The sequence below is a fragment of the Onychomys torridus genome, chromosome 13, assembly GCF_903995425.1.
Source record: "Onychomys torridus chromosome 13, mOncTor1.1, whole genome shotgun sequence".
Classification (NCBI taxonomy): Eukaryota; Metazoa; Chordata; class Mammalia; order Rodentia; family Cricetidae; genus Onychomys; species Onychomys torridus.
Genome location: NC_050455.1, coordinates 52,917,899 through 52,930,474, shown reverse-complemented (window position 1 = coordinate 52,930,474; position 12,576 = coordinate 52,917,899). Strand labels below are relative to the sequence as shown.

At 41.6% G+C, this 12,576-nt stretch overlaps 1 protein-coding gene across 1 annotated transcript in view; it reads left to right on the top strand.

Annotated features, from left to right (window-relative positions):
- Positions 1-12,576, top strand: part of Atp8b1 (ATPase phospholipid transporting 8B1) — a 125,152-nt gene that overhangs the window by 80,252 nt on the left and 32,324 nt on the right. The window contains exons 4-11 of the mRNA XM_036204975.1: positions 2,242-2,355; positions 4,378-4,476; positions 4,569-4,630; positions 8,258-8,330; positions 8,451-8,521; positions 9,818-9,900; positions 10,017-10,175; positions 10,445-10,533. Coding sequence (XP_036060868.1) covers positions 2,242-2,355; positions 4,378-4,476; positions 4,569-4,630; positions 8,258-8,330; positions 8,451-8,521; positions 9,818-9,900; positions 10,017-10,175; positions 10,445-10,533 — 750 coding nt within the window. The remainder of the gene's footprint in view (positions 1-2,241; positions 2,356-4,377; positions 4,477-4,568; positions 4,631-8,257; positions 8,331-8,450; positions 8,522-9,817; positions 9,901-10,016; positions 10,176-10,444; positions 10,534-12,576) is intronic.

Genomic DNA, 12,576 nt, shown 5'->3' with positions numbered 1-12,576 from the left:
TTATAACCCTCTCCTATTCTACAGAATGTCATTTTTATTAACATTTAACTACCCTGAAAGTTGGTAGGTGTGACTTGAAATAAAATAGAATTATATTAATGGAAACGTCCCCTGTGTAGTTCTTGCTAAAATACTTTATGAAAATTATAAAATACCATCACTGAAGCCTTTCTTTGAAAGTAACAAGTTGACTCTGCCTCGGATGGATTTGGAGATATCAGAGATATTTTCACCTAAAAAATGCTTATTTCTTGATACATCCCTAAAGAAGTATATCATAAGATACTGCTTAAGGGCTTACTCTTCTAGATTGCATTCCCTTCTGCTGTGCCAGCTTTTAAAAGTATGTAATATGTGTGTGTGTGTGTGTGTGTGTGTGTGTGTGTGTGTGTGTGTGTATACATACATATACATTCACACAGTTAGAAACATGGTCACCTTTCTTCCCTTTTCAACCATGATAAGCCCTTGGGTAGTGACTTCCAAAGCCCAAGTCATTTACAAATTAAAATGAAGAGACCTTGTATGTGAAGAAGTGATTTGCATATATAATCCAGGAAAGGTGTTCCTTGGGTCTCTTATAGGCTTGCTATTTGACTTAGGCTTCAATGTAACTGCAATTTAATGTTGGTAGTATATAGCAAATTATGAATAGCTTTGTTGTATGTTTTAAAGTCACATGTTCACATGCTTAAATCTGGATATCAGAATTTAAGCAGTTAATTGAAATGTATGACTGTCTTCTAATGTACTGATTACAAAGTGTTAAAAAGTGCTTATTTCTTTAAAACATGATAAAGCATATAGATCAGTAGAGCTAGAGATATGGCTCAGTGGTTAAGAGTACTTGCTTTTGCAGAGGACCCAGTTTTGGTTCTCAGTACCCACATGGCAGCTCACAACCCTCTATAACTCTAATTTCTAGGAGTATGGCACCCTCTTCTGGCCTCTGCAAGGACCAGGCATACAGGTGGTACATGTGGTACACATACATACATGCAGTCAAAACATTCATACACATAAATAAAAATAATAACCCTATAAGACAGAATACAGACAAGTATTAGTTAAAAGCAGAGAAATGAATTTATTCAGTGTAGCCACACTGAGAAAAATAACAATTAAAGCAGTCTAGAGACTTCCCAATTCCATCTTCGAGACACTTCTGTGAGGTTAAAGATAACTGGAGCATGAAAAGTATGCATAGCTAAGCTGTCCACCCATCACTGACCCATCCTTGTGATGGTCTACTCAGATCTACAAGGTGATCTGACAAGTTGTCATAACTATGTGAAATCTCTTTCCAGGAAAGAAATTCCTCCTCTGGCTGGCATGAGGTTTCAGCCTATTTTTTTTTCTCCCAACATGAGAGTGTTGGGACAATTCCAATTTCTTGGGGACCACTGTTTCAATAGTTTGGTAGCCAAAGGGAAGGGTGTAGGTGCTTATTCTTAGACTATCTTTTCTCCTGTGGACCATTATAGTACCACAGCTTGTGACTTAGGAAGCAGAGCATTATTTTCTAATACTTTGGGATGTTGGAAGTCCAGGGTCAAGAGGTTGACAAGGTAGGTTCCTTATGGAGAATCTTCGGGACCAGATCTATGCCTGGCCCAACATCTGGTGCTTGCCCATGAGTCTTACCATTCTTTGGCTTGTAAATATATCATTCCCATCCCTGCTTCTGTCTTCTCCCCTTGTGTCTCTGTATCCAGTTCTCCCCACCTTCCTATAAAGGCACCAGTCCTTAGCTTAGAACTCACCCTGATCCACTGTGAAGTCATCTTGATTTCACCTGCCAGGTGAGTTAGACAAGTAAGATTTTGTTAAAAGGCATTAGAGTTAGGGGTTAGTATACATTTTGGAGGACACAATCAACCTACAAAGTGGCTTTTGCTCTTTCGGACACAGTGGCTTTTATCTTCCCTTAATAAAAGATACTTTCTTGCTCTGTTTATGTTGACATCAATCTTTGCCCCAAGTTCTAAGAGGTCCTGTGGCTCAAGAAGTGTGTCAGCAGGATCTATAAAGTCACAGTCTGGTGTCTGTGTCTTGTGATCTAGACTCTTAAAGTCATCCCAACCCTGGCTAGAATGAAATACTTTAAGAAAATCTCAGTGTTCTTCTGACTGGAAAATTATGGCCCTGGATTTTGACAGGCTGTGGGAAACCGTCATTTGTGCAGGTGGGTGTACTTGTTGTATGGTACCATTTAGAATAATTCTTTTTTTCCCCCAACAGAATAATGCAATTAAAACATACAAGTACAACGGACTTACCTTTCTACCCATGAATTTGTTTGAACAATTTAAGAGAGCAGCCAATTTCTATTTCCTGATCCTTCTTATCTTGCAGGTAATGCCCTTTGATGCTTTGAATCTGTTGTCAGTAACATATGCTGTAGGTGTGCAGCAAGTAGACAACTCTAACGTGTTTTATATTTATATCAGGATTTTCTGCATAAGGGATCTGTGCCTCATGTGCAGAACCAGCTCAGTGAGTGAAGAAAATAAATGAGGCAGATATTTGCATTTTTGTTTCAGATATGGGGGTTGAACGTTAGGCCTCATACATGTTCTACCCCTGGGCTACATCCTCAGCCCTCTTTTTCACTTTTTCAATTTGAGGCAGAATCTTATCTACTCACCCAGGCAGGCCTTGAACTTGTAATCTTCCTGCCTCAGCATCCTAAGTATCTAGGACAACAGTCCTGAACCAACAGATATGGTCTAGCTCTGTTTTCAGAAAACTGATTTTTTTGTACTGATGTGAGTGATAAACTGTATCCCTAAAGTAAATAAAACTGAAATATTTATAAAATTATTTGTACCTTAAAATTAATAGGGTTTTTGTTGTTTGTTTTATATTTATCTTCTTTTTACTTAGTCATCTGTTTTTCCATAAGGATACTATTGACTTTTTATTAATAATTTGTTCATAGAGCTTTTAAGTTATTTTTGTGAATTGGTTTTACATTAGAAAGAAAATACTTTTTTTTTTTAAGCCAAGGAGTCCTTATCTGGAGTGTTAGACTTTTATCTGTATAGAAATGGTTACTATAATCAAGGGGCTCTCCACGTTTTAGTGAGTGCTCAGAATTGACCTTTAGTACCCGATAGGTGGGTTATAAAGATAACTTAGTCAGTTGGCTTTATCAGATCCTTTATCACAAGGGTTGGATGGGAAAACACAACTGGGATTTACTAATGAAGCTCTAACATATGGCGGATGTACAACTGAGAGGGATGTAGGGCATGTGGAGCAGAACATATAGAAGGAGCAAACACCTGAGGAAGAAGTGGCTACTCAACAGATCTTGGGAGACAAAAGCCTGATAACTTGATCGGAAAGGGCATGACACCAGACAAGTGTACAGGTGTACACTTCAAATCGTGTTAGGTTTCTCTGTGGTCAGTGGGCTACTTTCCCTTCATCGACTTCAAGAAGGAAGAAGGCAGATTCACATGCTCGTGATAAAGCTGCAGTCCATTTACTTTCTCTTAAGACAGCAATCTGCTTTAAGGTGATGGCAATAGACAGGCTGTTTGCCTGCTTACTTGCTCTCTACGAGGTAAACACCAGCACCCACTCCATCTTGCAGAAAAGAGCCAAGGCTTATTGTAGTAAATCTGAAAGCCTGAATGTGTAGAGCTGAACAGAGCTTAACGTCCAACAACCGGATGTGGTCCAAAGATCGGCAAGTTTCTGACAGATCCTTATTAAAGACGTATCCCTTGCACCTGAGATACTATCTTGATCCAGCAAAGGAGATTGCTTTGTTGCCTGAGCCAGCAGAAGGACCATGATGGGAGCTTTGCCTGATCAGCTGCCTTCAGAAGCAACCATATCTATTGCCATCTTTTGATGCATTGAAGGACCCACAGTAACTGGCTGGACGCATTGCTGCTCAGAGTTAGGGGCTGCTCCCCACGCCACCACTTTGATTTTTTTTTTTTCCCAAACAGGGTTTCTCTGTGTAACAGTCCTAGCTGTTCTGGAACTCACTTGCTAGACCAGGCTGGCCTCAAACTCAGAGAGATGCACCTACCTCGGCCTCCCGAGCGCTAGAATAAAAGGTGTGCAACCACCACCACCCAGCCCTACTTTGAATTTTTACAGAACGGTTTAGATGTGTCTCCTTTGATATCTAGTTAAAGCCACAGAGAGATCATTTCTGGGGCCACTGTCTGCCAGACTGTTTCAGAAGCCAGAGAGAGCCAGCAGAATGGTTCTTGAATGTCCTTTCCTCGACGTGCTCCAGTATGTAGACTGGTTCCATGATTGACATTAGCAAACTTAAAATCAGGTCTCCACTACCTGTAAGTTAGGTATGTTTTCATGGGAACCTGTGTATGCAACCTTTTCCTTTTCTTTTAGGCAATTCCTCAAATCTCTACCCTGGCATGGTATACCACACTGGTACCCCTACTTCTGGTGCTGGGCATCACAGCAGTCAAAGACCTGGTAGATGATGTGGTAAGAACTTCTCAAACCTCCTTCTTCATTTGTCATTGATGCTTTATGTACTGAGATGATTCAAATAATAATTCCTCATCTTCTTCCCCAAGGCTCGCCACAAAATGGACAAGGAAATCAACAACAGGACATGTGAAGTCATTAAGGATGGCAGGTACCCATTTTTAATTTAGCAACAAAGATTTTGTGTATAAATATGTCTAGAGACATACTGAAAGATAACTACTAGAGCCTAGAAGTCTATGGCTTTGTGTGTGTGTGTGTGTGTGTGTGTGTGTGTGTGTGTGTGTATGTGTGTGTGTTTGTGGACATGAGTACATGTGCACAGAGTGCCAGAAGTCAAGGTTGGGCATCTTCCCATGGATGCTACTGCCTCCCTTTTGAAATCATATCTCTCAAGGTTCTGGGGCTCACCAATTCAGTTAGACTGGCTAGCAAGCTAGCCTGGGGTCTGCCTAGCTCCACCTTCCTAACACTGTGATTACAAGCGTGTACTGTCATTCTAGGCTCTAGGGATCGAACTCAGGTCCTCAAGACTTCATTGCAAGCACTTTACTGACTGAGGTGTCTCTTCAGCCCAGTACATTAGTATTTTAATAGTGAGTCATCTCTGGTAAAGAGAGATGTTACCTCCCCTTCAGGGCGGTGTAGTTATACCCAAATTGGATTATATGTAGTTGCTGACTGGGCTTGTGCTCCCAGAATATCTAGCACTTCCACGAGCCTGCTACCCCCAATGTGCTACTTTTGCTTCAACCATTCCCAAATGTGTCCCCTTCAGGGATTTGCTCATGCAAGATGTCCCCATACCTTCCCTAGTTTGCTACCTAAAGTGATTTCTCCCCCTTCTCCATTTTCAGAACATTTAGTGCTCATTTCTTTTAGCACATAAGTTATATTAGAATTATTTGGGTAGGTGTCCCATCTCCTGGTCCAGACTAGGTCCTGCATCTCATATGCAGAAAGTATTCAATAAACTCTTGTTCAAGAAACACAGAATACAGTCAGTTCTGGCCAAGTCAACCAACTGAGGGAGCAGTAATGAGTTCTTTCATGAGCAAGATCCTCAAGAAATGAGTCCATAGTCAAGTGCTAAAAATGGGAATGAAGGCCCAACTCAAAAGACTGTTTAATGTGTCCACAATTAGGAAAGTAACCCATTTACAGCCACACATCTATTGCACTTAGTTCAAAATAGGTACCACTGAGTTGTAAATGTTGACACAGGCTTTTTTCTTGTAAATAAATGGATTCTGGGCTGGAAGTCACCTCTGGAATCCCCTAGAGTCAATATTGTGAAGAGAGGGTAAGATTCTTGGCCATCTCACCTCACTGTTTAGGTGATGTTGGTAATGAGCAGCCCTGAGGCTAGGGTGGAGCTCAAGAGTAGAGCACTTGCCTACCATGCCTGAGGCCCTGGGTACCATCATGAGAAATACACATGCACGCATGCATGCACACAGGCTTTGCCTTGAACTTGGGCTAAGGAGCATCTCCAACAACTCCATGGCCCTGGCAGCTTGTACAGTGGAACCTGTAAGAATTAGGGGCATCAGTGAGGTAGGACCTAGAAGCCTCCTCCAGGAAAACTGTCACATCACTCAGAGAGCCCACCCGAATGGCCTCTGATGTTCCCAGAGTTGGGACATAAAGTTGATAAGTCCCTTTGTAATTTGGGATTAACATATACATTTCTAAATTATGATGTAAGAAATATTGAAATGTAAATTAAGTATAAATTTCTCTTCACTTTGTGTTTTGGTTTTTGTTTATATTTTAGTTTTATTATTATTTTTGGTGCTGGAGCTTGAACTCAGGACCGTATACAATCCTAAACCGGCACTCTATCACCAAGCTTCATTTACTGAATGATAAGCCAAGATTATTTGTAAATGTTCTGGCATTGGGGATTTAAATTCTTATGAACTGGAGAAACTTGATATTAGCAAATACTTAAAATGTATTTTTAATTTCAAGTTTTCTGTTGTTTGTGAGCACACAGTAGGATAGCATAGTAATTAAATGTCTGTGTTCAGAAAATGGCTTGCTGGTTGTCATAGCCAATAACAGAACACATCTGATACTTTTGCTGTTCAAGACTCCTTTTTTTGCCTGAGAAATTTTTAGTGAAGCCTCAGGTATGTGGGTATATAAAATATAGATATAAATCTATCATTGTCTGATAATAAATCATAAAAATCATTTTAGAGCAATTTTTGGTATCAATATAATTCTTTGCCATTTGTTAAGGATGAAAGTACATTTTCATACTAATGGGATGAATGTGCTTGTGTATTTTTATTTGAAAAATTAAGTCTTGGCTGAATATTTGACATTGCAGGACTTAGAATAGCTTTGGCAGTTTTCAGAGCTAGTCAATATTTTCTGTAAATTGTCATTGCTAGTAACTCTGCTCCATACAAATACACAGTACAAATGGCAGAGTGAGTTTATAGCCATTGAAGAAACTTTTGCAAATTCTATTCCAACCACAAGCCAGAATTTACTTTTTTTTTTTTTTTTTTTACGGAATTTAAGTAAGCAACTCAAAACCAGCAAATTTTTAATTTATTTTTTAGGATATCATACAAAGTAATGAACTTCATTATGGCATTTTTATCCTATCTGTCATATTTTGCTCTCAACAATTCCCTTCCAGCAATTATGAAAATCAAGCATTCTAATGTAATACAAAGACGTACTAACTTTCTGAGGAATATGACAGGAAATATTAAAGTCTTTGTTTCCCACAGTTAAAGAGTTATGTCTCAGCTAGGCATGGTGGTACACGCCTTTAATCTCAGCAGAGAGGCAGAGACAGGCAGATCCCTGTGAGTTCAAGGCCAGCCTGGTCTACAGATCGAGTTCCAGAATAGCCAGGGCTACACAGAAAGATGCTCTCTCAAAAAAAAAAAAGAAAGAAAGAAAGAAAAAAAGAAAAAAGTTATGTCTCTATCAGAACAGAAAACACTGTGTGTACAGTGAAAACACCACACTCTGTAACAGGTACTATTCCCAAACCTGGGCTAAGGCATTCCAGCCAGTGTTTATAGACAGAACCATGCCTGCAGTGCAGTCCTGTGATGCAACTTGGATAAGCATTCCCAGAAACACCTCAGGCTCATTAAGCATTTGATTTTGGGTTTTGAGTTGTTGTGTGTTCATAAATCTGTTACTGTTGCCAAACATTTGCCAACCCCCATGGTTGTTTGACCTCAGATGAAATAGTAATCCAGGGTGTTCAAAGCCATGACTTAGTACACCTTTTGTGTGTGTGTGCAAGCCTTTGGGCCTTAGTGTTATAGTTTGATGTTTTGTGAACATGGATTCCTCACAAAGGGAAAAGTCCTGTGGAATTTAAAGAATGAGAGGAGCCCAGCTTTAAGGCCATTGGGGATTCTTGGTGGCCTGTGGGGGAATCATGCATTCCTGTTCTTGTACTAGCACTAAGCAAGTGATGAGTGATGGGGGGGTGGGGGACGACCAACCCAGGGAGGGACAACCTGCCCTGAGCATAAAGAGAGGGGTGGCCACTGTCCCCACTATGTTGAAGTGCCCCCAAGTGGGTTCTTCCTTATGTTGGGTAGTGTAGAAAGAACAAAGCAAAGTCCCTTTGCCATTGCCTCCCAAGCAGGGTACGGTGACTCTTGTGACATCATTGAAAGAGAGAACTTATACACTTTCCTGTAATCTGCACATTTTCCAGACCTTTACACCCAGGAAGAACGATAATTTCTTGGTCTGAAACTTAAAAACCCAAATTGTTATTTTTGATGTTTAGGTTCAAAATCATCAAGTGGAAAGACATCCAAGTCGGAGACGTCCTTCGTTTGAAGAAGAATGATTTTATTCCTGTAAGTGAACAACTTCTGCTTCTCTTATTCTCCTCATGCGTACCCACCCCATCCCCCACCCTACCCATGTTCCTTCCCCTCTGGGGACCCTGTGTGATAGGTGTCTTTTGTTTTGGACAGGCTGACATTCTACTGCTGTCCAGCTCAGAGCCCAACAGCCTCTGCTATGTAGAAACGGCTGAGCTCGATGGGTGAGTGTGTCTTAGGTGGACCTACGTCAAAGGTGGCCTGGAAGGAAATGTGCATTGCATATTCTGGGTAGGAAACCCCGAGACTTGACCTTTGCCTCAGCCACTTGTTGGCAGTCTGACTGTTCCAGAGTGGACTGACTTCTTTTTTTATATATAAAATGGAGTGTTCACTATAAAGGCTGTTCCCCACCTCCTGTCAAGATCACATAGCTAAGCCCCTTTTAAACGGCTGAGCAGTGATCAGACTCACAGATGACCATGGACTCTGTTATATCTTCAGAAATGAGACTAGGTTCTTTGTCAATAGACAATTTTTAATTCGCTTATCAGTTTTAGAATAAAGTGCTGGTTTTTGAGCCATTTTTGGTAGATTTATTGAGTTCTTAATTGCATGTAGATATTTAATCTTTTTAACAACTATCTAATTATTACTCCCCGAGGAAGCAGAGGCCCAGGGAGGTGAAGTAGCCTGGTTAAGGTCACTTAGTAAGGGACAGTCAGGGCTCTGTTCCCTGTGGCCTGTGTTTCTCATACCCCAGATATGGATCCACTGCTTTATGGGGGTCTAGAGTCACAGGGGTGGACATCTAGCCTTCCCTGGCTCTGTAGATCAGCCAGTTGATTATCCAGTCTCTGTAGTGATGTAGCTCTTATTCCAAATGCTGGAAAATTCTGAAGTTTTCCAGAGGACAGAAAGTCCCGTCATGCCTTGCCATAACCAAATGAGTGGAGGCTCTTGTGTGACTCACAGCCTGGCTCTCCTAAGTAGATGTGCCTGCCTGCCCCCCATGGAGCACTAACACTTGCCTTCCTTTGTGCTGTGCTTGGAGCAGCCTTGTGGTTGGAGCAGCCTATGTATTCCTGCCACCTCCTTTCCTAGATAGAGCTGCCTTCCAGAAATACTTCCAATTGCCTGCTCTAGAAAGTACGTGGACAGGAGGTGCTGAGCAGGGTGCCTGCAATGGGTCTGTTTTGCATACCATTGTAGTGTGGCAGCATGTTGTAGACTAGGTTGGGGGTAGGAAGTTCATTTGAAGAGAAGGCTGTGGGTACTTTGTCTTAACTGTCACAGTGGCACACAGCAGAAGGAGGCAGCACATTTTAGGCTTATAATCTTGCTCTAGCATCAGATTGCCCCATCTAAACTTACAATCAGAGATTGAAAAAAGAACAAGCTAACAATTAAGCTTCACTCACTCCCAGATAGGCCTGACACTACTTTATGGAGTTTTCTTTTTGTTCCTTTGGGCTCCAAATTGTGTTCCTTTAATCCTACCTGCCTGCCCTTCCCTGTAGAGAGACCAACTTGAAGTTCAAAATGGCTCTTGAAATCACAGACCAGTATCTCCAAAGAGAAGAGAACTTGGCAGCATTTGATGGTTTGTACGGAACTACCTTACTTGTTTGAAATTCTGGTTGTTTTATTTGGCGTCCTTTGAGTAAGCCCGGGTCTTTCGTATTTGACTGACTATGTGAATCACACCTTTTGTAAAAGGTTTCATCGAATGTGAAGAACCCAACAACAGGCTAGACAAGTTCACGGGAACGCTGTTTTGGAGGAAACGGAGCTTTCCTTTGGATGCTGATAAAATCCTGTTACGTGGCTGTGTGATCAGGAACACCGATGTCTGCCATGGCTTGGTCATCTTTGCAGGTATTTCCCGAATGTACTTCTTGCTCTTATGATTTCAAGAAAAGAGCTTGACATCCAGCCCTCAGGAGGCTGAGGCAGGAGGACTGATAATCCAGCTAACTAGCACTGTTACAGCTTAACCATGACTCAGACGTGTTTGTAGAGAATGAGGGGTGGGAAGGGCCTTTCAGTTCTTTTTCTATCAAAAATCACAGAAGGAGTAATTTTATTGACATGATTATTAGTTGAACTTTCCAACTATTCATCACATTGAATTTTCTATTTTTTAGGTGCTGACACTAAGATAATGAAGAATAGTGGGAAAACCAGATTTAAAAGAACGAAAATTGATTACTTGATGAACTACATGGTGTACACGGTATTTATTTTTCATTCTAGTAGATGAGAGATTAGATGAGACATTGCTGTCTTTGGCAATGATTTTGATGTATGTTTTTCTAATGCAAGGCAATCTTACAACTTTAGATGGAATGCAAAGAGGCCTGGACACACCAAGCCTAGCAGGATGGATGTAAAGGGAGTCCCATGCCTTTTCTGAGAAATTTCACCCTTCAATCAGGACAGCCCCACTGGGGAGAAAAAATTCAGAGGCTGTCCCCAGGTGTTTTCATGATTGGCTATTGACTAGTTAAGAACCAGGGACACTACCATGGGGCCTTTACCGAGCTGTTAGGGTCATAGCCCAGGTCCTGGCATCCCCAACAAGCTGGGCTTGGCCACCCAACCTCATTAGGTCAATGAAACAGGCTAGTACTAGTCAGAAACAGAGAAAGATTTCCTCAGCGTGGCCACACTGGGACAAGAATCCCAAGCCTGTTGTCAGGGTCATGGCAGGAGGTTTAGTCTCAACTAGAGGGAAGGAAGTATGCAAAAGGAAGCAGCCTTGGTTAGGCTGGGGTCCCACCCATCACTGACCCATCATTGTTTGAACTCCAGTTCCAATCCTCTGGCTGGCCAGGCTTTAGCCTTTTCCTTTGCCCAGCATTAGATTCCTGGGAAAATTCCAATTACTTGGGCACCATTGTCAATAGACTGATAGCCAGAGGGGTGGGCACAGATATTTCTCTTTAAAATGTCTCCCCTCTATTAGCCAGGCGTGTTAAAATTCTAGGAACTGCAAAGTGGATTTTATTGCTGTTAGTTTCCATAGTAGTAGTTCTTATAAATGCAGATGTGTCTGTGTCTGTGTGTACACGCGTGCTCATGCGCTCTCATATACATGTGAGCTTGCACACCCACCAACCTAAGGCAAGGCTAAAAATAAGGCTTGTTGAGGGTCTTCAAAGCCATACCCAGGCTCAAGATTAGGTGGATCCATGGGGTTTGGATATACAGGTGCTCACACCTGTGTCTTGCCACAGCCCAAGGTTACAAAACAAGATGAGCAGAAAGCTCATGAGACGAAATCTAGAGGAAATTTGTCTAGACCCCACATGGAATCACACCAGATAGGCACTCAGTTCCCTCAGCAACAGTTTGTGACTGTGTGCGTGCCCTGTTGTCTCCAATGAAGCTTCTTAGAGACTCTTAACTGGGGGCTAGGTGTGTAGGCTCCACTTACCCACCATGCTTCAAATTTCAAACTTCCTGTAGGAATACAGGTGGTCAGCATAAATGGTGTTGTCTGTCCAAACAGGCACACTGATCTGGTCTTATAGGGCAGTGGTTCTCAACCTATGGGGTCAACACCCCTTTGGGGAAGTCACATGACCATTTCACAGGGGTTGCATATCAGATAGTTATAATATGATTCATAACCATAGCAAAGTTACAGTTATGAAGTAGCAAAGAGAATAATTACATGGTTGGAGGTCACCACAATACGAGGAACTGTATTAAAGGGTCGCAGCATTCAGAAGGTTGAAAGCCACTGTTATAGCAGAATCAGACATAAGGAGCTGGGAAACCCTCCCCAAACCTAAGTTTTCATATGCCAGCCAGAGGCTGATCTTGGAAGCCACCTCCCAAGGACAGTGGGCTTAGGCCTGCATGGTTAACTCTATTCTGCACACCCTGAGAATTACATTTCCAATATTTAGTTCAACCTGAATGCATAAGCGCTTCAGAATGTGTAGTTACAGTTTGTTCAAGTGTGTACATACTTACAGCCACAAGAAGTAATAAAGCAATCTGAAGACCAACCCTCCCACCCCCAATTTTTATAAAAACATTAGTTGGACTTGGAATATTTATATCCAGTGCCATTGTAACCACCACAATGAGAGCATTCATAGATCGTTCTCTCTTTTCTGGGACCATTCATTTCAAGGAGGTACTTTGAGAATCTGTGTTCAGAGCTTTACATTTTCCCTGGAAATTTTATTACTCCTAGAAATATATAAATATTACTAGGAAAATTGAAAAAAGAAATTGAGACAGAGGGGCTGGCTTGAATGTTTTG